This window comes from Perna viridis, chromosome 7 (assembly GCF_037379345.1).
Source record: "Perna viridis isolate PV_CMFRI_1.1 ecotype Kerala chromosome 7, ASM3737934v1, whole genome shotgun sequence".
Lineage (NCBI taxonomy): Eukaryota > Metazoa > Mollusca > Bivalvia > Mytilida > Mytilidae > Perna > Perna viridis.
The window spans coordinates 13,823,735-13,846,490 of record NC_142451.1 but is presented as its reverse complement, the minus strand read 5'-3'; the positions used below and the strand labels follow the sequence as shown (position 1 = coordinate 13,846,490).

Below are 22,756 nucleotides of genomic sequence, written 5' to 3'. Positions count from 1 at the left end.
CCTATATTATACATTAAACTTCTAATTTACAGATTCGGAGTATGACATGTCATCAATGGGAGACAACTCATCTCAACTCGACAGTAACTTCCTGTTGAATGAAGATTCTGTGTCTAGTATGGACATTGACATTAATATATTGGAGAAGGTATTGTATTTTGAAAAAAAAAAATATATATCTGATGTATCTTAGATACTTTTTAGATTGAATTTCATTTTACTACAAAGGTAGTTTAGTTGTAGTGTTCTAATCGAGAGTGCAGAAGGTTGTGAATTTGGTCCTTGGGTTAGTCATACCAGTGACTTGAATATTTAAATTGCTGCAATATAGAAAATATAGCATTGCAACTTTTTATTTGCAAGTTAATATAGGGTTCCTCATGTCATCACTTGTATTTTCATGAGCTACCACAAAAATCAAACAGAATGTTGAAAGCAGGCTTATCAATTAGATGTTCTATCCCAAACACATATAATAATTTCTTAAAATTTCTTTCAGTTATTAATGAATTGCTGTAGAAATTTTTGAAAGAGAAAAAAATATGTCATTGCATTACCATAAGCTTAGAGAAGTTAGACCATATATTGCCGTTCATGATGTCATTTAAAATTGAAAATTTACTGCGGGTTTGCTCCTATTTTAGGGTGAGTTTTCTTGTCCTGTATTATAAATGGCATTGATAAAGTGGTTCCTACATACTTATATGAGATGTTTATTTCAGGGTGCCCAGCAGTTAGGACAGCCTCATCCAGAACACAGTACTGGGGGCAAAGGAGGTAAACTCAGTGTCATGAGTAGGAAGAAACTGGTTGTTGGGAAAACTAGGGTGTGTATCAACTATTGTATAAATTTTGGATTATTTTTTTTTTTTTTTTTTTTTTTTTTTTTCAATGGATCAAATTTGATTGGTTAATTTGGATTTTAAATGTTGCTCAGAAATATATTGTGAACTTACTTTGACCATATGTATAACAAGTTTGCTATCCCTTTACCGATGTAGTTATGATAGGCATACATGTGCCACCTCCATTCTTCTATTATTTGGAAATGTTCCAATGAACACTTTAGAATCATCTTTTTTCATTTTTTTGTTATCAAGTTTGGTATGAACTTAATCATTAGAAATCCATGGCACCCTATTGATGTCAAAGGTGATACATTTCATTTTTACTCGGTAGGAAACTCACATATTTTTTTCTCAACAAGCTCATTAACTTAAGATGGACTTCAAATTGTATCTTTTCAGGGTAGACCTCCTGTTGCTGAAAAGAAGAAGAGGACATCATCGTTCAGTGAAAGAAAGAGAGGAGCAAAACCCAAACTCAAATCAAGTTTAAGTGGACCAAGCACTGTAAGTTTTAGTTATGTTCTGTTTAACAAAGATATTTTTTTTATTTGCTTTAGATTGACCAAATAAGGTTTGATAGGATGTCAGTGTGAAAATTATAGGTTTCTCTGCAGCTTTTGAAAAGGGTAGGGAAAGTCGGGTAAAAAGGTCTTTTTGCACATTAGAAGCAACTTCTAAGGCACATCATGCAAGTATTAGCATCTATTTACGGAAAAATTGATTGAAAAAGGCAGGGTGCTTACGAATCAAAGTAAAAAAGGCAGGGCACCTGTCACGCTGTGCTCAGGGAAATGCACTACATTTATATAAATCTATGTTTAATTGTTTTAAAGAAAAACAAGAACATTGTCATATTAGAAATGGATAAAGATCAGATTAATTTTTCCAATATGCAGTAAAAGGAGAAGGACTTTTTTTTTCTTTTTCTATCTTAATGCATTAATGTTTTGTATATTTTCAGCTGGGAACAGGTATACCCCAAGTGGAAACAAAGTCTAAAGATGATGAAGATGATGATGACCATCCACAGACACTTATAATGGCTGATGCTGAGGATCAATTTGTTCTAAATCAGGTTTGTACGCTTTTACTTTGAAACATCTTTACCTTAGATATGGAACAAAGTGACAAATACAGAAGGATGGATGGGCACCCCAATCATTTATACCCCTACTTTGCAAGTTGAGGTATAATAACAAAATTTTATTTTATTGTTCCATGCTTGTTAATAGGTCTGTTACACTTGTTTTGTAACAGTTGTTTCTGTAACAGCTTGTCACAATATTTTTTTATTTTGACACAAGCTATATATAATTATGTCATATTGTAGTAATCAATTTGACTGTTTGCCCACTCAGTTCATCTTTTGACCACATGGTTTTAGTGTCAATCTTTCATAACAGTTTTCTATGTAATTACTTGTCAAAATCAATTGACACAAGCTATTTATGGATACACCATGTTTCTATGTAATTATTTGTCAAAATCAATTGACACAAGCTATTTATGGATGCACCATGTTTCTATGTAATTATTTGTGAAAATCAATTGACACAAGCTATTTATGGATACACCATGTAGTGTGATTGTAGTATGCCTAAGTAATACTTATAGATGATAATTAGTATAATATGTTAATTTCCTGTTCATATTAGCTTTAAAGTTCACTGATCAGTTTCACAAAAAAAATAAATTTATTGTAAGTTATGAGGTAATACATGTAATAGAAAATAAACTATTTGGGAAATTGACTACAGAACAATTTTAAGTATTTTGTATATTTAACAGGATGTCTGTAAGAGTTGTGGCAGTTTTGGCAAAGGAGAGGAAGGAAAGTTGATAGTCTGTACTCAGTGTGGACAGTGCTACCATCCCTATTGTGTTGGAGTTAAGGTAAGGAAAGTTGATAGTATGTACTCAGGTTTTAGTACTACCATCCGTAATGTGTGGGGGTTCAGGTAAAGAAAGTTGATAGTCTGTACTTGATTTGGGCAGTGCTACCATCCCTTATGTGTGAAGGGTAAGGTAAGGAAAGTTGATAGTCTGTACTCAGTGTGGACAGTGCTGCCATTTCTATCGTATGGAGGTTAAGGTAAAGAAAGTAGACAATACTACCATCCCTACTGTGTGGGAGTTAGGATAAGGAAGTTGATAGTTTGTAGTCAGAATGGACAGTGCTTCTATCGCTATTGTTTGGGAGTTAAGATACGGTTGTTGATAGTCTCTAGTCAGAATGGACAATGCTTTCATCCCTATTGTGTAGGAGTTAAGGTAAGGAAGTTGATAGTCTGTAGTCAGAATGTACAGTGCTTCTATCGCTATTGTTTGGGAGTTAAGGTAAGGTTGTTAATAGTCAGTAGTCAGAATGGACAATGCTTTCATCCCTATTGTGTAGGAGTTAAGGTAAGGAAGTTGATAGTCTGTAGTCAGAATGTACAGTGCTTCTATCGCTATTGTTTGGGAGTTAAGGTAAGGTTGTTAATAGTCAGTAGTCAGAATGGACAATGCTTTCATCCCTATTGTGTAGGAGTTAAGGTAAGGAAGTTGATAGTCTGTAGTCAGAATGTACAGTGCTTCTATCCCTATTGTTTGGGAGTTAAGGTAAGGTTGTTAATAGTCAGTAGTCAGTATGGATAGTGCTTTCATCCCTATTATCTGGGAGTTTTGGTCAGCAATTATATGTATATTAAGTGCTAGGTTACTTTTAATAAGCGTGTGTTAGTGACAAATTGTTAAAAAGCAAAATAGAAACTTGCAATAATTGTATGATGTTATTGTATTATTGTTTGTTTGGAACTAATTTTAACAATTTTCCTGCTTCCTTATAACAGTGAAATCAGTTTCATATGAATAACATGTACTGATTTCCTTATATATGTCTACCGTATTCTTCTGTGTATTACCCGCATCCGTGTATTCCGCGCACCCCCTTCTTGGGAAGGGAGATCGAAGAAAACAAGTTAGTTTCCATGTAAAATGCGCACTGGGAAGCGGGGAAAAATCACAAGCAGAAGACCACATTGAGATGAAAGGATTCCGGTAAATTCCCTGAAATGTGTATCCCTTCATCATGAATCTTTTAAATAAAAGTATTTTTCTATGTTTCTCTGCGTTTGCAAGCCATTTATTAATTAAAATAATTTATATAGCGATGTATTGGATCCAAGTCAGCTGAAATATTTACATTTCCTGTTTGAATGGAAATCAGGTATTTCACTAAAACAATGGTGTCAAGTCCGACCGTTTATAAAAAAAATGTTTTAATTTGCCAAGTTGTGTATTGATATCTGACATCTGGAAACAGTTCATCAAGCAGATTAAAGGATTAGTAACAAATGCTTCACCTTTTAAATTGATGTTTTGTTACTTGATAATTAAATGACAATGGGTCTGAGGATAGGTTGGCACTCCCGGTATTGTGTATTTAATGCTCCACCGCACACAGATGAAGAAGAAGCAAGTCTTGATTTTTCGTACAAACTATGAAATGCAAGGAAACAGCATTGATGGATAAAACAACTATTAAAGAGCAGTAAAACTTAATTCGTTTATTTCACATAAAACTGTTCTCAATACAAAATGGCTCGATGTTGTCTTTAGTTGAAAACTTGGGTTATGATTCCCGAAAATTGCGGACATGAAAATTATGTCTCCAGAAAAAAAACCTAGAAACTCATTGTTTTGGTGTATACCGCGCACCCCCCTGCTGGAACAAAAAAAAAAGGTGAAAAAAAGTGTGTGGTATACACGGAAGAATACGGTATGTATTATATAAAAGAAAAATCAAGAATCCATGAACGAACAAGCTTGATACCATATGATCTTTCTTACAACAGGTGACAAAAGTAGTGCTACAGAAAGGTTGGAGGTGTTTAGATTGTACTGTGTGTGAAGGTTGTGGTAAGCCATCAGATGAAGGGAGATTACTCTTGTGTGATGAATGTGATATTAGTTACCATATATATTGTTTAGAACCAGCTTTAGATCATGTACCTAAGGGAACATGGAAGTGTAAATGGTGAGTAACCAATACACAATTTATTTCTATTTAAATGAAAGACAAAAAATTTAAATAATGTGTAATAAATCATACAGTTTTATCAAACAAAAATAGGGTTTTTGTATGATGTTCAATTAAAGTTGGTATAAGGCAGACACGATTTTTTTCTCTTTTTTTCACGTAGGATTCTTTTGTTTACTTCAGATTTCATTAATTTCCACTTTTTTATTGGCTTTGTAAAATCATGTATGCATGTCTATATGTTAAATATAATATCTCACTTTTATTGATCAATTGTGAATATATTTGGTTCCTTTTCAGGTGTGTGAAGTGTGTGTTTTGTGGAACTACATCCCCAGGGTTTGGTTGTCAGTGGCAGAACAACTATACACAATGTGGTCCATGTAGTAGTAAGATTTGTTGCCCTATCTGCCGAAGGTCGTACTGTGAGGAGGAGTTAATCATTCAGTGTCTTGCCTGTGATCGGTGGCTGCATGCCATGTGTGATGGATTGAGAAATGAAGATGAAACAGAGAGGGCTGCTGACTTTGGATACAACTGTAAATTCTGCCGACCAAGGACAGGACACCCTGGACCATGTATGTTGTATTCATATAAATACATATACAACAATGTATGTTCATTTAGAAATCGTATTGATGGCAATTTTTTTTTTGGAAAATAATTATAAGTAAGAAAACAAAATTGAAGTTAATGGTTTTTGTAAGGTCACAGGCATCTTGAATTTAATTTTTAAGCTATGAATTTTATCCACTGTGCATTTTTAACACCTTATTTAACAGAATTTTATAGAGTTTTTTTTGTGTTTGTTTTAGTGCCTCCCCCACCCCCACCATCCCCACCCACACCAGAAGAGGTTAGATCACCAACACCTCCATTATTGCCATTGTTTCCACCAAGGGAGCCAGGTATTATATAAATTTGCTTAATATGTATCAATTAGGACTTTGTTAAAAACAAAGTACATACACACAGAATTAGTCTCTCATTAGCCACTAAAAAAATGTATAAAATTCATTTGTATCTGTGCTTTAACCACTCATGATAGCTCCTTAATTATTTAAATTAGGAGAGTCAGCAGCAAAATAATTGACAAGTTACTACTTCAGTAAATATATTTTGTTTAAAGAATTCTGCTCGTCTTGTGTTACGTTTTTTTTTTCAATTATTATTAAATTATTTCTACACTGTAATTGTACTTATTAATGCAGGTACTTACATGCAATTTTGCCATTTGGTGTTTTCAAAATTTAAGTTTGGGTTACTTTGAAAGTTACTATATGCTAAATGTTTAACATGCATAGTCAGGGGTACTTATTTTAATGAAAAAATACTTACCATATCCTGAAATTTGTTAAAATAAGTACCGATTTCAGTTGTATAAAACTCACATGTAATTAAAAAAATACCTTAAATGCTTCTGCTTAAAGAAATACCAAAGAGGTTCCTGATGGATGGTGTGTACCTGAACCAGACAGGTGTTAACCTGATACAAACCCTGATGGCTCAAGTTCCCAAAATAAAAAGAATTCGGAAAAAGAAACTTGAACAGGAAATGGCACTAAAGGCCCAGATGGAAGCCCAAGGACAATTTAAAGCGCCATCTATTGCCAGAATGTTATCTACTCAGTCTTCTGTGGATGGAGATGAAGGTATTTGATTTATTTTTTTTCCGAAAAAGTTTTGTCTCTTAAAAGTTAATGCTGATAAATGCTTAACTTTGTGTCAGATATTTTTTATGAAAATACACCTTGTTCCACAATTCTCGAAAGAATCAGGTATATATAATGTGGAAGTATAGCACTTAAACATTTCACAGTTCAGTCAAAAACTATTGGATGTAATTTTCTAGTGTGATAATCATCTTCTGTAGACTAGTATAATTGCCATACATTTTCAAAATTTCAAATTTAACTGTTCAATTATTTTTCCTAAGCCTCTGTATGTAAGAATCATACAAAATCTGAAAAATGTGATACACCCCAAAAAAAGCTACATATTTATATTTTTGTAATTATATTGTTTTATGGGTCTATATTGTGAAATGTGTAATTATTCATTCATATATGCCTGCCTTTAGGAGATAATCAATATTTAATATCCAATAGATTCTATTATATTTGAGTGTCATTTACAGAGTTATCTCCCTTAATTTTGAAATCTACTGTGCTTTCTATATTATTTTCATCTCCTAAAAACACAGGAATATGAAAAACCGAATATTAATTTCGATTTATTATGGCAATTCAAACAAAATATCCAAAATAAAAATATGTAGGCTTTTCTTAGGTATGATTCTTAGCTGGAGTGATACTTAATATTTAGGAATAAGATATTTCAGATTTGTTTCAAATAATTTGTTGGTTTTTATGAACTTTCTGTTAGAGTCCAAACAAAGTACAATCAAGCAGGGTGAGTGAGAAAGGGTTTCACTAACTCCAATCAATTCATTTAATACTATTCACCATAATGTGAGTTTTTCCCTATATTCCATAATATATATAGTTTTTTTGCTCTCATTAACTCCAAGATTTTTACTCTTAAAAGGAAATTAAGAAATATTTGATTAATTGAGACATAAAATTGGACAGTTCATTTTATCATTGTTGTACAACTGGATGCACATTTATGCTGTGTTATTTTACCCCAAGCAATTTCTATGGGATGAAATAATGACAAAAAATGACTAGTCCTTTATAAAACAATGATAAAATTGAGTCTCCATGAAATATTTAGATTCTAATAGGACTATATGTTTTTTAAAAGACACAGCCTATGTGTTGCATGAAATGGTGACCACTGTTAAGCAGGGTTTAAACTGATGTATGTAAAATTAGTAAAAACTTATCTATAAGGTCTTAAAATAAGGCCATCATATTTCTGTGAAGTTTGTTTATTACTGTTTTACCACAGCAGTGGTCTACACACCTTTGAAGCACATCATATTAGAATATTTGTTTATCTGTCTCTATTTCTTCAAAGTATAATATTTTTATGATGTCTTGTCTTTTTAAAATAAAAAAAAATATCTCTGGGTTTTCTTAAGTCATATGATATTTAATAAGGTAGTTATTTACTCTGAAATATTATGTCATTTATAGATAATATTTCACTTAAAAACAATTGAGATTTTGACTAATAGAAAACTCGTTTCATTTATTTAAACTATTACTAATTAGTCGTATTTTAGCATGCTCCTGTAACTTCCTATTTGTAGTGGTTTTGGTGTGTTTCCTAGTTTGCAAATTAACAATATTGTATAAGGTTATTGAAATTTCATGCGTCGCATATGGAAATATTTTTAACAAAATGTTTTAGGTAATTTCTTGGTGATGGAAATTTTATTTTTGGTAATATTTAGGTCTTTTTGCTTTATATTAGGGACACTTATAGTTGTCAGATCAACTTATGTTTCCTTTTTGAAAGTATTTTCTGAATCTCTTGTGCAAAAAAGGCATCTCATGTTAAGATGTATACCTCTTTAATGATTTTTTTTCAGTTCTTGTTTAGTGTCAAATCATTATGATAAATCAAGATAAAGATTAATATACAAATCTAAATGTGAACACAACCTTAGAGGACATTAATCATTATTTATAGTGTCATTATGTTTAACCTTGATAGAAATAGATGACCTTCGGATGTCTGTTGATGGTGAAAGTACTTTAGCCTTTACAGAAGGAGATGATACTCTCCTTAGTCCTACAGGTCTTCCAAATGCTCCACTGTTACCTGGGGAACAACCAGGAGAGGAGAAGAAAAAAAGACGGAGAAATGTTGTTGGTCTGGGTAAGTAAAACTAAGGTCATGGAGTGTCTGTTCAAATCTCCCATGTCGAAAAAAATTTTAATGTGATGTGATGTGTGGTGTTTACAGAAAGAATTCTGTTATCAAATATATTTGTACTTAGATGAATGAATAAATGAGGTAAAAATAAAGAAACAGATAAAAATTGTAGCTACTGTACAATTTTGTTTGGAACACGTCAATAAGTATTATACGTCATGATTAAGCAATTTATTGAGGTCACTTCACACTGTTTTGATTTTTGGTTATAATTCTGCAGGTGTTGGAGGTTTCATTGCAAAACAGAGACACAGAGGGCCAAACAAAAGTAAATTACTAGAGGCGGGAACTGCAGAAGGAGAGGAAGGTTTGTTCATAAATATCGTGATCATATCAAGTGTTTTGGGCATTGAAATCATGTGGTAATCAGTTTTTACCTACATAAAATTTTCAACATGATTTGTAATTGATAGGTCCATTCATATTTTTAATGCGGTGCTGTTTTAAAGATGTCATTATGTGTGTTCATTTTATAAGCTCTCTGTCAATCTGTTTGTTTGCCCATCTTTCACACTACAATAACTAAAAAATAATGCCACAAGTTTTTATGAAACTTCAATGCATTGTTTCTTTCTTTTGATTTTTTGTGCTTTGTTTTTATACTTTGAATACATTTTTCAGATCAAAGGGAAAAGAAACAAATTGCACTGCATTTGTATAATGGATAGGAAAGATTGCTTGGAAGACTATATATAGAAAATCATTGTGCAAAAAATTCATAATCCCAGAAATGTACAAAGAAAAAAAATCACACAAATGTCATTCCAAAAGACTTTCAAATTCTTTCTGAAAAAGAGTTTTATGTTTTACTGATCATCTTCTATTATAAAGGAGAGGAAGGAGCTGAGAAACCTGATCCTGAACAGAAGCAGAGACGGAAACGACAAGCCAGAAAGAAAAGTCAGTTGGAAAATAGTTTTCCATCTTACCTACAAGAGGCTTTCTTTGGCAAGGAAATCCTTGACAAAAGTAAACTTGATGCTAAACAAGGACTGAAAATTGACCCCATGTCAGAAGAGGAACAGGAAGTGCCACTATCACCGAGCATGCTCCCTGGAATAGGAGAACCAACACAAGCATTGTTACAAGATATTGATCAGACATTGAAACAGAATCAAATGCTACCGCCAGTCTCTGTACCAAAGGAGAAGACTGCAAATAATGCAGATAATATCAGTAGTATCGGTAAGGTTCAGATAAAGAATTATTTCACCTGTTATCATATTTCTTTCATGAAAAAAAAATTGATGTAAATATATTGAATAATGGCTGATCACATTACCAAAACAGGAAAAATCAGCATATTTTAATGTTGGCTGGCTACATAAATGCTCCTATAATTTGGCTTTGCTATAATACAAATCCAAAACCCCTTTTTGGCATTTTAGGTAACCACTTTCTCGTATTAACTGCACATTAAAATTGACAATGTTATTGTTTCAGATGATGGTGATTTTAAGGATATATTACCAGATGATCTATCAGAGCTTCCACCTGATGAAGATTTGTTTAGTATTATAGGACCTGAACTTACTAAAGATGATGGTAAAATATTATATCCTCTTCTTTGATAATTTTTTGCTCTTATACTTAAATGACATGAAGTGGTGCCCTCCAAATAGTTGCATGTCTGTCCATCTTCAGACAATGTCTTGATAACTTTAGAACAGATCAATGAATTTTTTAGAATTATTGTACAGTTGTTAATTACCATAAAATACAAGCTTAATTTTCAAAATCCAAAATGTAGTTATCGATATTTTTTCCACCATTATGTGGTGGTGGAGGGGCATCACTTTATGTTCCATTGATGCCCTCTTTTTTGTGTGTTTTAAGGTATATTCAGCAAAATCTTAGGATTTCAAACTACTTTGTACTGCTGTCATACCCTTATCCTAAAATGGGGAACTTTTATATGGTTAGTCCTACTTGAATTGATTTGCTTTGTTTTAAAAGACCACTAGGAATGTGGGTTTAAATATTAATTGAGAAATAAACTGTTGTAGCAAATTTTCCACAATAACCAAGAAAGACTTCCAACTGCTTTATTATCCCCTGCTGCACAGTGTGGGTGAGGTATTATGTGATACCCTCCAAGGAGTTGTGTGTCTGTCAGTCTGTTTGTCCCCTGAGTGTTTTCAGATGATAACTTGCGGTCAGATCAGTGATTTTTTTTTACTTTGCATATTTGTTTAGTACCATGAACTACAATTTTCAGCAAAATTAAAAATGTTTTGAGTTACACCATTATGAACATTTTGCCGCTCCCTTTTTTCACTATTATGTGTTGGGGTATCACTTAGCATTCCATTAATGCCATATGTTTATAAATTAGTATGAGTATAACCCTGATCCCAAGATTTTTTTTTTTTTAAATATTTTCATTATTTTCAGACTCATTGAAGGATTTTTGTATACTTTTCGAATTCAAGGGTTGTATGTTTTATTTTTAGAATCATTTGAAGATGGTAGTGATCAGACTAAGTCTGAACTTCCTGGTAACTTAGAGGGTATGTTAAGTCCAAACAATCTTGATGTAGAGAAGATGTTAACTGAAGGACTGGCCCATATGGATGGTCAGACTGTAGAGGATATATTCAAAGGAGTACTACAGGATGGACAGGAAGCACCTGCTAAACCTCCTGCTGGTATGTGGCATTCATTTGTAAATTTGGACCTTAGATCGATTTTCTTAAGTAACCAAAACTTATTTAATCAAGTGAAATAGTAACAATTTATCTCATATTAGAGGAAGTAATTTTGAATGTCAAGCATGATTGTTAAAACTTTTTTGTTGTGTATTGTTGTTTGATGATTTCACATAAGTTTTAAATGAAATCTGTCTATGGTCCAACTATTCAAAAAAGTAATTTCATTATGTTGTGGAGGTTTTAACTTTTCCATTTTGTAGAAGGTTTCCCAGAAGGAGTACCAGGAGCCCCTGCTGCACAAGGGAACTTTCCTGGACATATACCACAGTTTGCCATGGGACCTGGTGGATTTCCTCCTGGCTTTGTGTAAGTCTTGTGTTTTGATTGAAGAAGATAAAAACATATACTTTGTAATTGAATTTATTGATACAAGTTTTTTTTATTGGTGCACAAATTTTGTTTTTTATTGAATCTTAATGTAATTGACCTTTATAGTTTTTTCTTATTTATTTAAAAACAACCCTTTGTGATGTTAACAATTAGAAATATAGTTTATCCTAACATCTTTTTTATTTCCCTAAAATCCGTTAAATGAAAACAAAGAATAGTTAGTAATGGGAACTATATTCTTTTTTTATATTTAAGGTGTAAACCGGGTAAACCAGGTCACCCAGGATTCCAGGACCCAAGGTTCCATTCTAGTGAGTTCCCTGGGGAACAAAGTACCTGGACAGCTGGTGGAGAAGGTGGAGAAGACGATGAATCAGATAGTGGAAATAGCCGTCGTAAAATCTTGAAATGGGAGTGTGATGAAGAGTTGGGTCCTAATGCCACCATATCAGCTATTCTGTACTGTAATATGAACCATCCAGAATTACGTAGTCAGCATCCTGAGTGGAATGATCGTGTGAAGAGGATTGCCAAGCTGTGGAGATCACTCAGCTCAGATGAGAAACAACCATATCTGGTAAGACCAATTAAAGTTGATTTCTCTTTAATGATGAAAATCTAAGTAGTGTGCTTAATGTCACACAATTTATAAAATCTTATTTATATGGCAAGAACCAAATTGGAAAGTAGGACACTTAAAAAGATACAAAGATTTCCTGAGAACCAAGTTATGATATTTTGTTAGCTTAAGGGCTACTCATTAATTTGATTTATTATCAAACTACTTCATTATACCCTTACTTGCAAAGTGTGGGATGTCCATCCATCCTTCCTTCCATTACACAGGCGACCCATCTCTTATCCATTACTTCTCCAATACCACTGAATGGAATTGAATGAAACTTTCTCAGAATCTTTATTATATATTCCAATTGTGTACCTGCTATTCTAGATTTTGATCCAAATCAATATGGAGGTGCATGATACCGAATGGGGGATTGGTGGTATCAAGTTAGTTCAGTTTTTCTAGTTTCTTACTACTTTGGCCTTTTTCCATACCACGTTCTGATAATCCATATGTTTTCTTTTAATTTATTTTAGATTTTATATGGTTAGTTCTGTTTGATTTTTACATTCTGATATAATATGAATTTCAGTTACAAGCAAGAAAGAATCGACAGAACACAAAAGTTACCAAGGTTAGTAGCTTTAATTTGTTAGTTAATTTGTCGTAATTGATGATTTTTTTGTCCAGAATGAATATCATATTGTACACCCACTTATTTCCATCCATTTGTTACACTTTCTATAGCAGATGTTAGATATTTTTTTATGTTCCCAGGATTGTCTTTTCCAGGCTCCTTGCTTATCCACTATTTGTTTACTGCATAAGTTTTACAAAAGTGGTTGAGTAGGATAGTATTAGAAAAACAAAGCCTGCAAAGTCATGTTTCTCCTGGTAGTAAAATTAATTGATATAATTGTTGTGTGTATTAACATCCTTTCCTTTCTGTTCTAGAGATAATTTTAGGGGGTATTCACAGCCATATATCATGCACCAGTTTATGTTATTGAGAAAATTGAATTTTTGAAAATGAGCACATTATTATGAAACATTACCTGTTCTTTACCATTGAAATCTGATAGAACTTAGTTTTAATTTATCCCTTTGACCTGCTTAGTATGTGTACTGTTAGTGCAGCATTTATTTTATGCTTACTTAGCTTTTTATCTGTCTCATTATATAATACAAATTTCATGAAACTGTAGATTATTGAAGAAATGAACCATGGAAACTCAATTTTATTACTGTTTTACCATGAGTTGGCCATTTATGTTGTATTATTTTAACCTGAGTGCTAGCACAGGGTTAAATATCAACATAAATTGCCAGTCCTTTATAAAGCAAAGATAAATTGGAGTTTCTGTGATTTATTTCGATTATAATAGGACTAGTTTTTTGGTTTTTTTAAAAGATGCAGCCTGTATGTTACACAAAATGGTGTCAGATGGTTATGGAACAAAATTCTGTAATGTTGGGCAAAACTTCTCTATGATATCGAAAATAAGACTGTTGAAGGTCTATGACATTGATCATATGTTTATCAGAGTTTTATCACCACTGTGGTCTAAACGTCTTTGACGCATGTCATTATAAGTATTTGAGATGTACTAGATCTAAAGTAGACTGTGATAAATTATTGTTAAAAATAGTTCATAACTTTTTTCTTAGTTTGGCCACACATTTACTTTCCTGTAAAAAGGAAAGATGTTTGCCCCAAAAATGAATGGTCTTATGATGTAGATTGAAATTGATACTAATGAACAAACTTTTACACAATAGAAGGCCCCAACCTAGATTTTATGACCATATTTTTGAGCCATGTGTTTTCTGAAAGTTATACAGGATAACTCTTAATTGAAGGAATTTTCTTAAGAACAATTTATTATGCTAGAGATTGCTGCTTGTTGAATGCAAAGAGTAAAGTATTATTAGGATTTGACATGGCTATTACTTTGTCAGGGTTTTGAAATGATTCCTGTAAGTGTTGCATTACTAAGTTTTGCATGAGACCAAGGGTGGACAAATGTGTTTTATACATAGCCATCACAGTAGGAATGTAAAAATGTTCTTTTCTGCAATGGTAATAGTTGTTTCCTGTTCCTGATAACAATACCATTTAGCTCTAAACTTCATGATATACTATTTATTTCTTCATTTGTCCTATTCCCATACAAAATTTTGTTTTAAAGGTTAAAGAATTACTTCATCACCTTATGAATTACTGTTATTTTGGTATAGGAAACAGGAGAATTTTTAATGCAGGCCTTTCCATGTTTTTGAAACATGCTCTTTTCTTATATTTTTAGAATCTTTAGTCTTTACTTTGAATTTCTGGTGCTGTGACATATTTATCAAATCATTTTTTTTAAATTGGATGGATAGCAAAAAAGCAATACTTCCTCAGAACTTACCTGTTAGCAAATGATGCATTAGATTGATAAATTTGTATGTCCAAATCCAGGTTATGTATTAGATTTTTTACCACTGTGATGGCTATAGTTGGGAACTTCTGAACATGACACACTACAATATTGTTATGTTGAAATATGATGTCTAAGACTGATAATAACAAGTTCTCTCTAGGTGTTGATTTCACAAAAAGTCATAAGTGTAAATTTAATCGAAAGTAATGAAGTCACAACCTAATATAGCATTGTGATGTTATAATTTACGATCAATTTAACACTTACGACTTTTCGTGTAATCGACACCTGGGGTTTTGTCAAGATTTATTTTTATATAAAGTATTCCTAGTATATGTCATTTATATAAGAGTTTGTTAAAACCAATGTCTGTGTTGTATTATTTGTTTTAAAATATTTTAACAGTTATTACAAGTACATATATATTATGAAATTTATAAACAAGAAAAAGATGACAAGGAGAATATTTATCTCTATGCATGATAAGTCCAATATCTCTTCTATTAAAGTGTTAATTAAGAATGCAAACTTATATATCCCTTATGTCGGGAAAATGAGTAATCCTTCAATTTGTTTAGTTTTTAATTCACGAAGATATTAACTCGCAAGAGAGAGAAACTGGTAGATTTCTCACAAGGTTGTACATGTAAAGTTGATCTTTAGAAATGACAACAGTGTAGAATTAAGCATTGCGATGTCATGACGTGCAATCTATTTTGTACTCGAACTTTTAGTGAAATCAAACACTGATTATTATTTTTTCATTAATCAAAAATAAGTTATAGAAAACTGGAGACAAGAAGAACCTGTTATTATTAATTTTAGAACTATCTTATGTTTTATACTAGCAAACTTGTACAATCAATTAATCATGTTATGTTGTAATAGGGAATGTGGAATTCGTTGTTGCATGAAGTTCATAACCTTTTCATTTGTCATAGGCTGTAGTACTCTGTTATGTTACTGTACGGTTGTTTCTGATATAATAGCATGTAGGAGAGGGCTTACGATGGAGTCATCTTTGAAAAATCTATTGTTTTGATATTGTACAATATTGTATAAGTTTTTTATGAGCCCCTTGTGGTTTATCTAAAAATTGAAAAAAAGGCATTTTCTTACTACACGTAGTTGCAAAGAATAAAATATTTAATGTATTCTGTATATAACAAATGCCGCTTTGATTGTTAATATTTTATCAGTTTAACAGGTATAAAAAAAATATATTAAATTTCTCAGGTAGCCTCTAAAAAGCCTTTGAATTTTACTATTCATCTATTTTATTTGAAGAAAGTACCCTCTGATGTTCTTACCATATCAGTGTGTTATATATCTAACAAACAAGTAATATAAAGTATTGAGAGGTTACATTTCAGGGTTTTCTTTTTTGTTTGGTTAGAAACAAATGCCAGCTAAGGAAACTTTAATTCCAAAAGTAAAAATAAAGATTAAGCTATAATCAATTAGTGAAGTTCCATTGTTGAGATTAATATTTTTTAGGTCAGTAATGATTTAAAGAAACAAAAACAGAAAGAAAAGGCAGCTGCTGCAGCCGCAGCTGCGGCAATGAGGCCTCCCATGCCTCCTGGACCTCCGCCCTTCCCACCAGCTGCTGAAGGTATAGTAGAAATGTATATGTGTAGAGGGCATGAACAAAATCTCCTTAATAATTTTTGATGTTTTAACATTAAAATAAGATTAAACCTTTACAATAATTGATTGAATTTGGTGTTTACTGCCCAAGCAGCAATATTTTAGCTATATCCAGGTTGTGTTAGCCAAGTGGATCACAATTTTTATGTTTATTACAGTAACAGAAACTATTCTGCCATAAGTTGGTCACAATTCTCTCATTTGCTGCTACAGTATCTTTTCTGCTATAGATAGGGGAGAGGATAACAGTTATTGTGATAGCAAGTCAGTTGTTGGGGTAGTCCTTTGATATAAATGTGATCAGCTTGACAATTGATGTAATACATGTATATGAAATCTGTTAATATTTAACAAACGTTAATTTTATTATAGGATAAGAAAAGAGAGATTTTCGTCACGCTTTTGGTTTCTTTTTTGTTTTTGTTTTTTTTTTTAAATAATCTTGTCTGAAATTGGTATCTTCCAGGATCACCATTACACAGCCCAATAGGCAGAGCTCCAAGTAATCCACAGATAAATGAAGGTAAACATAATGCTTTATGTATAAGTTATTGGTTTTCTTTTTCTTTTTTTTTTTTTTATCTATTTGATGTACAAGTCAATTCTGAATTACTTAAATCTTAAAGTGATTGATAAAATTTGTTATATTATAGTAGATGTTTTGGTAGATAATTTTACTTACCAGATTATCCCATATTTTTAATTGATAATAGTAGTGTGGAAAAAATTAATGTGGCATGGACTGCTTGGATAAGTATTGTTATTTCCAGTGACGAAGACTAATCAGTTGTTGAAGGAATGCCATGCAGGAAAATGTTCTTTAGGTAAACACAAACTTTTCTAATATTTTCATATTTTGTTTCTAGGGAGTTCTCCTGGTAATCAGATCCCTCCTCCTGGTGGTGTACCAGGCAGCCCTATACATAGGGGATATCCTCCTGGCCAACAGCCGCCGGACCCATTGCAGAGACTACAACATGTTGGTCCTCAGGACCCATATGCCCAACCACCTGCCACCCCAAGGCAGATGAATGCTGGACCTGGTATGGACCCATATGCTCAACCTCCACCAACACCGAGATCTGGAGAACACTTTGGTGCTGCAGGAAACCGGCCTCAATCAATAGTTGCAGGTGGTATGGGACAAAGAGATCCATTCTCTGCCACAGCTACTGATCCATTTGAGCAGTCACCAACTGGACAAAGATCTGGTGGACCTCCAGGGACTCCACAACAGTCTCCATCACAGCCGCACTGGCCTGGGGCAGCTCAAGAGTCTGATCCCTATGCTCAGTCACCTGTTAAACGACCTGAAGGATTGCAATCTCCATCTGGGCAACCACCCAAAATTGGAGAAGGTTTTCCTCAGCCTATGATCAGGCCTCCTGGTATGACTAGACCACCATTCATGAGACAAGGGTCACAAGGAGATCCTTATGCTAAAATGCCAGCAACACCAGCCTCAAGTCAGCCAGAGGATCCATATGCTTTTCAACCATCAACACCAAGGCCTGTAAGTGAGGGATATCGACCTCAGGGACCAAGGATGCCAATGGCTCCAGGTCAGATGATAAGACCCCCAGGAACTTCAGTGCCCCAGTCACCAAGTGGAGAAATGAGGCCACCATTCATGCGTCAGATGTCTGCCTCTGGTATGCAGCAAATGCCACATGAAGTCTACATGCAGAGGCCCCAATTTAGACCCCCTGTTAGTCAACATATGGTACGGCCAGGATTTGATCCCTACAGTCAACCACCTGGTACCCCACATCCAGGAATGGATCCTTCCAGAGAACCGTCAGTGGTATGTATGATCAAGTGAATTTGCATGGTTCATCAATCAGTCATGCGTGGGTGGTTTTGTTCGGTTTTATTTGTACAAATATATTTTGTTGGAAATATGGAGGAATTTTTGCATTTCTCTTGCTGTGAAAACACAGCTTTTAACACTATCCAGCATTGGCACTACTCGCTTTATCAGTAGTAGGTGGATATAATTAACTATGTTAAACATGTCTAATGATCTAATGGATGCATATTCTGATATTAAAACAGCTTGATTTTAATCATAATGGGCAAGTGAACCAGCTTTGTTCACTGAAATAAATGAAAACAATCTGACTAAGTAGTACAATGTATTATTAACACAAAAATTAGTAGCTTGGTAATGGGGCAATTTAACATTGGTGTGGTTTACATTCTTGTGATGTCTGAAATATTGAGTCAACATTAAAAGTTTGTACATCACTAAGTATATAAGATATCGTCTCATTATTATTGTTATAAAATTCAATCCTGTTTTGGAAAGTTCATTGATTATTATTAAAATTTTGGTAATTGGTCTTAAATACTGCAAATTATAATTTGCCTTTTGCTAACATTTTTCATAAACATTCCTGATTTTATCGGGACATATTTAGTGGAATGTGATAAACGTTACATGACCCTCTATAATCCAAATTCACTGAAAATATTAACACAGAAACATCTATATCTAGGTGTATGTGTGGAATATTTACTAGGAAGCATATTTTTGATGTATTTGATTGCAGACTTAATGTTGTATGTATTTCAGATGTCATGACCTACACTCTTTTTTACACAATAGATGTCTTTTAGTTGTGTTGTCATTGGATTCCTTTCTCTTGATTGATATGTAGTATGATTTGATTGTTCATAACTGTCCACTTTTTTTCAAGGCAGAAATAAAACCTCTTCATAATTAATACTCACCTTTTTTAGACAATTTTGTGAAGTTCTTGCAAAATGTGACCAAAATAAGCAAACAATAGCCTTGAATGCCCATTGTAAAGTTCCTTAATCTGCCCCTGTTTAATAAATTCTGTATATATATATTTTTTTGTATTTTACCCTTTTTTTTATATCATTCTCAAGCCGGAGTTTGTGCTAAGCTGTGCTGACCATGTTCTCAATTAGTTTTGAAGAAAACATTTTAAAAAACAAAAGAACAAAATTACAGTAAGTTATTGAATCTAATGGAGATATTTTTCAGTCAATTATAAAAATCATAAAGAAAGGAATCTGAAGTTGACAATATTGATGTAGTGTGTTTTAACAATTTGATGGATATACTACAAACTGCAATTTGCATGAACTGGCTTGGTGTGTACTGAAATTATTTGTCAATGGTGTGAGATTTGTTAACAGTGTTCCTTTTATATGAATTTTCAAGATAGATTAAATTGAAGTGATTTGATCAATATCTTGGTAATCTGTACATCTAGAAAAAATTATATTCACATGTCATTAACAGTACATTATTTTATTTCTTTCTGAATAATGAGAGGATATTTATCGAGTGATGATATGAATAATGCTTATTGATGTATGAAATAATAAAACCAAGATAATAAAGTATTTTATTAGGTTCAGTTGTCCCATTTGTCATAGATGTACAGACCAAGAATAGATTCTGTTTCAATGTCAAAAGTTGAATTAATATTATATACATTAATTTTCACAAATACTATTTAAGTTGTAAATTCAAATATTTGCAAATTGCAGTTAGCTTTTAGTGTATATTAATTGTAGATACCATGTCTTTAGTTAACACACCATTCTCTTTGAGTTTGATTTAGTTTATATGTGGCTGACCTTTGACCTTTTGTTACCATAGTTACAGCAGATGTTTGCTGCTGCCAGTAGACGTCCCACAATTTTTCCTTTTTCCGGAATGTTTTCTTCTTTCATGCACCAAAACTATGTGGTAAGTCTTGTAGGGCTGCTGCTGTTTTATTTTGAGTTCAGGAAGGTCACATCAATAAATACATGTATTTAGATTCATATTTTAGTAGGAAAACCAGTCATCTTTGATCAGATTTGATATAAATTATTGTCTACTTTGTTTAACTGCACTAAGAGATAAATCCATTGTCTTGCCTTATTTATTTTGTTAGATTCTGACTCATACTGTCATTTTGTGTAAATTTAAAAAATCTTGTCAAATGGGATGATGAAAGGAAACTACAGGGCTTCAAATCTTGTAAGACTTCTTAGATTGTTGATGTGATCTTTTGTTTTAAGTTTTCATATAAAATCTGTTTACAGCCAAAATATTTCATTAGAATAAAAAGAAAATTTCAAATTATGAAACAGATTTTATGTTGTTTTCACCGTAATGATTTTTGAGATGCTATTTTGTTTGCCTAATTAGCTTTCATCCAATCATTTTCATGGGTATGTTACTTGATACAGGTTCTACTCAGTAAATTAGAGATAGGCTGCTAGGAACTATACAATATTCAAGCTAGAATTTAGAGTAATGTTTTATATATGTATTTTTTTTACTTATTTCAAAAAGATGAAAGTGAGTGGCACTGAAAGTCTAGCCAGACCAACTTTTGCAAAGAGTTGATTTTCAGCCGTTAGTATCGTCAAATTCATGCAATTATTGTGTGTTAAAAGAAATTTTATTAAGACCAATGTAGGGCACCACTTGATAGTTCGTGCTTATAAATTATGTGCACCTCTCTAACATATGATAATGCACTTAACTTGCACTGCTTTAACAGTCATACATGTTAACCCATAAGTACAAAGATATTGTTTGTGTGTGTGTATGTATGTGGAAGATTACTTGAAACTAAATCAACCAAACGATACAAAGATCATGAGTTTAGTAAAACAATTAAAAAAAAACCAACATTTTTTTATATATTTGGCCTTTGGTGATTTTTGATATTTCTTATTATTCAGCATCATTAGAACTTTTAAGACCCAGTTACATGGTCACCATTTCATAATTGTATAAGATTTGACTTCTTTTGAAAATGAAAGTGATTGTTACTACGTGTAGTAACTATCAGTTGATTGATTAGGTCAAGGTCAACAAAAGTTAATTCCATGTTTAGTGATATAAAAATAAAATTATCAAATGATTTGAATTTGACTTATGTGAAGTTTCCATGATTTTTTGGCCAAGGTAAATTCGATCTTAACTTTTAGTTTCATGTAGAATGATTCCTCCTTTGTACAATATAATCGTCTACAACTGATATCTAATATGGGTTTTAAAAAAGGGGGATGCTGTACATACATTTGTATGTAAGTGCATATAGAAATTATTTATAGAAAATAAAAGCAAATTAACATTGAAATTTGGACTGAAATGTAAAACAATATATTTCAATTAAAATTACTAAATACACAGCATTCCAAGTAACACATGAAGTTTTCCTGTAAGTGACACAAGTGTATTTTGTTAGAGAAAATGACTGGTAAGAATACTGATGAACAAAGAGGTGATGCACATGTTGTGATGGAGACTTTTGAGTAAATACAACATGCTGGAAATTATCAGTAAACATTAAATTCATGGAACACATTCAACCTTGGACTGGAACTTAAAAAGCTACATCATACAAATAAAATCCCTGAGTTTAAAAAAAACAAAACAAAACAGGAAAATGAATTGCTTATTAATAGGTTTGTTTTGTAAATAGGTTATTCTGATATGGATACTAACAATATCATGTCGAACATCTAATATGACCTCTTTGGTTCATCTTTATATTTAACATAATATTTTCTGTCACAAAATTGGAAGTCTATTATTCTATAATTACTGGTATTCATTATGGTTTGCTATATGTAGGTACCAGATAAAGGTGCGACAGGTGATAAGAAACAACAACTAAGGGAAATACTCGCTCAGAAGTCTAAAATACGTCAACAGAAGGAGAAAGGAGGATGGCCAGAAGGTTCTGGTATGTATAAGATGGGTTTGATGAATCCATAGCATGCAAATGGGCAACAATAGCAATATCATATAAGTAGACAGTAGATAACTGGCAACAGTAATTGATTAAAAATTATTACGATTACCAGTTTCCCTAACCTTGCAGTAGACTGATTACCCAATATAATTAAACTTTCATTACCTGCATGAATCCATGCATAGCAAGCTAATAGACAGTGACAGTATATAATTGTTTACAGCAGATTGGTTACCTAAGTTTCATGATCCACCTCCATCACTGCTCCAGTTATATTGTAATGATTTTTTAACCATAAGAGATCATTAAAAAAGAAAATTTCAAGAAATGTTCATGTTGGACAGAAATGGAAATAGCAGTTCCCTCTTTCTTTCCCTATATTAAAGCATAAATAAAAGATATCCCTGTCTCCCGAGTTCTGACTGCTCCATCTCACTACCCATACCCTGTTCATTTTACGTTTCACTGATAACAGATATTATTGTCAGATTAATAAGTTTCTGCAGATTCATATCAATAGCCTCATTTAGGTCAACTAAATTTAATAGCTAGATTTTCACCCAGGAGTCCACAAAAAAGTGGGATGGGTAGGAGGATTTTATTTTTTTATTTTTTACTTTCTTTTTT

The 22,756-nt window shown here is 32.5% G+C and overlaps 1 protein-coding gene across 17 annotated transcripts in view; it reads left to right on the top strand.

Moving 5' to 3' along the window:
* LOC148611409 (uncharacterized) overlaps nt 1–22,756 on the top strand; it is a 59,823-nt gene that overhangs the window by 16,334 nt on the left and 20,733 nt on the right. For 11 of the 17 annotated variants that reach the window (XM_088591954.1, XM_088591955.1, XM_088591959.1 and 8 more), the window contains exons 15-38: nt 33–148; nt 723–827; nt 1,248–1,352; nt 1,810–1,923; nt 2,637–2,741; nt 4,685–4,866; nt 5,170–5,447; nt 5,685–5,777; nt 6,300–6,521; nt 7,255–7,281; nt 8,494–8,658; nt 8,936–9,022; nt 9,547–9,900; nt 10,159–10,260; nt 11,169–11,363; nt 11,627–11,732; nt 12,012–12,333; nt 12,914–12,955; nt 14,281–14,298; nt 16,242–16,359; nt 16,861–16,917; nt 17,261–18,198; nt 20,032–20,121; nt 22,009–22,120. In XM_088591954.1, coding sequence (XP_088448080.1) covers nt 33–148; nt 723–827; nt 1,248–1,352; nt 1,810–1,923; nt 2,637–2,741; nt 4,685–4,866; nt 5,170–5,447; nt 5,685–5,777; nt 6,300–6,521; nt 7,255–7,281; nt 8,494–8,658; nt 8,936–9,022; nt 9,547–9,900; nt 10,159–10,260; nt 11,169–11,363; nt 11,627–11,732; nt 12,012–12,333; nt 12,914–12,955; nt 14,281–14,298; nt 16,242–16,359; nt 16,861–16,917; nt 17,261–18,198; nt 20,032–20,121; nt 22,009–22,120 — 4,053 coding nt within the window. The remainder of the gene's footprint in view (nt 1–32; nt 149–722; nt 828–1,247; nt 1,353–1,809; nt 1,924–2,636; nt 2,742–4,684; nt 4,867–5,169; nt 5,448–5,684; nt 5,778–6,299; nt 6,522–7,254; nt 7,282–8,493; nt 8,659–8,935; nt 9,023–9,546; nt 9,901–10,158; nt 10,261–11,168; nt 11,364–11,626; nt 11,733–12,011; nt 12,334–12,913; nt 12,956–14,280; nt 14,299–16,241; nt 16,360–16,860; nt 16,918–17,260; nt 18,199–20,031; nt 20,122–22,008; nt 22,121–22,756) is intronic. The other 6 variants (XM_088591967.1, XM_088591962.1, XM_088591956.1 and 3 more) reach the window with 5 other exon arrangements.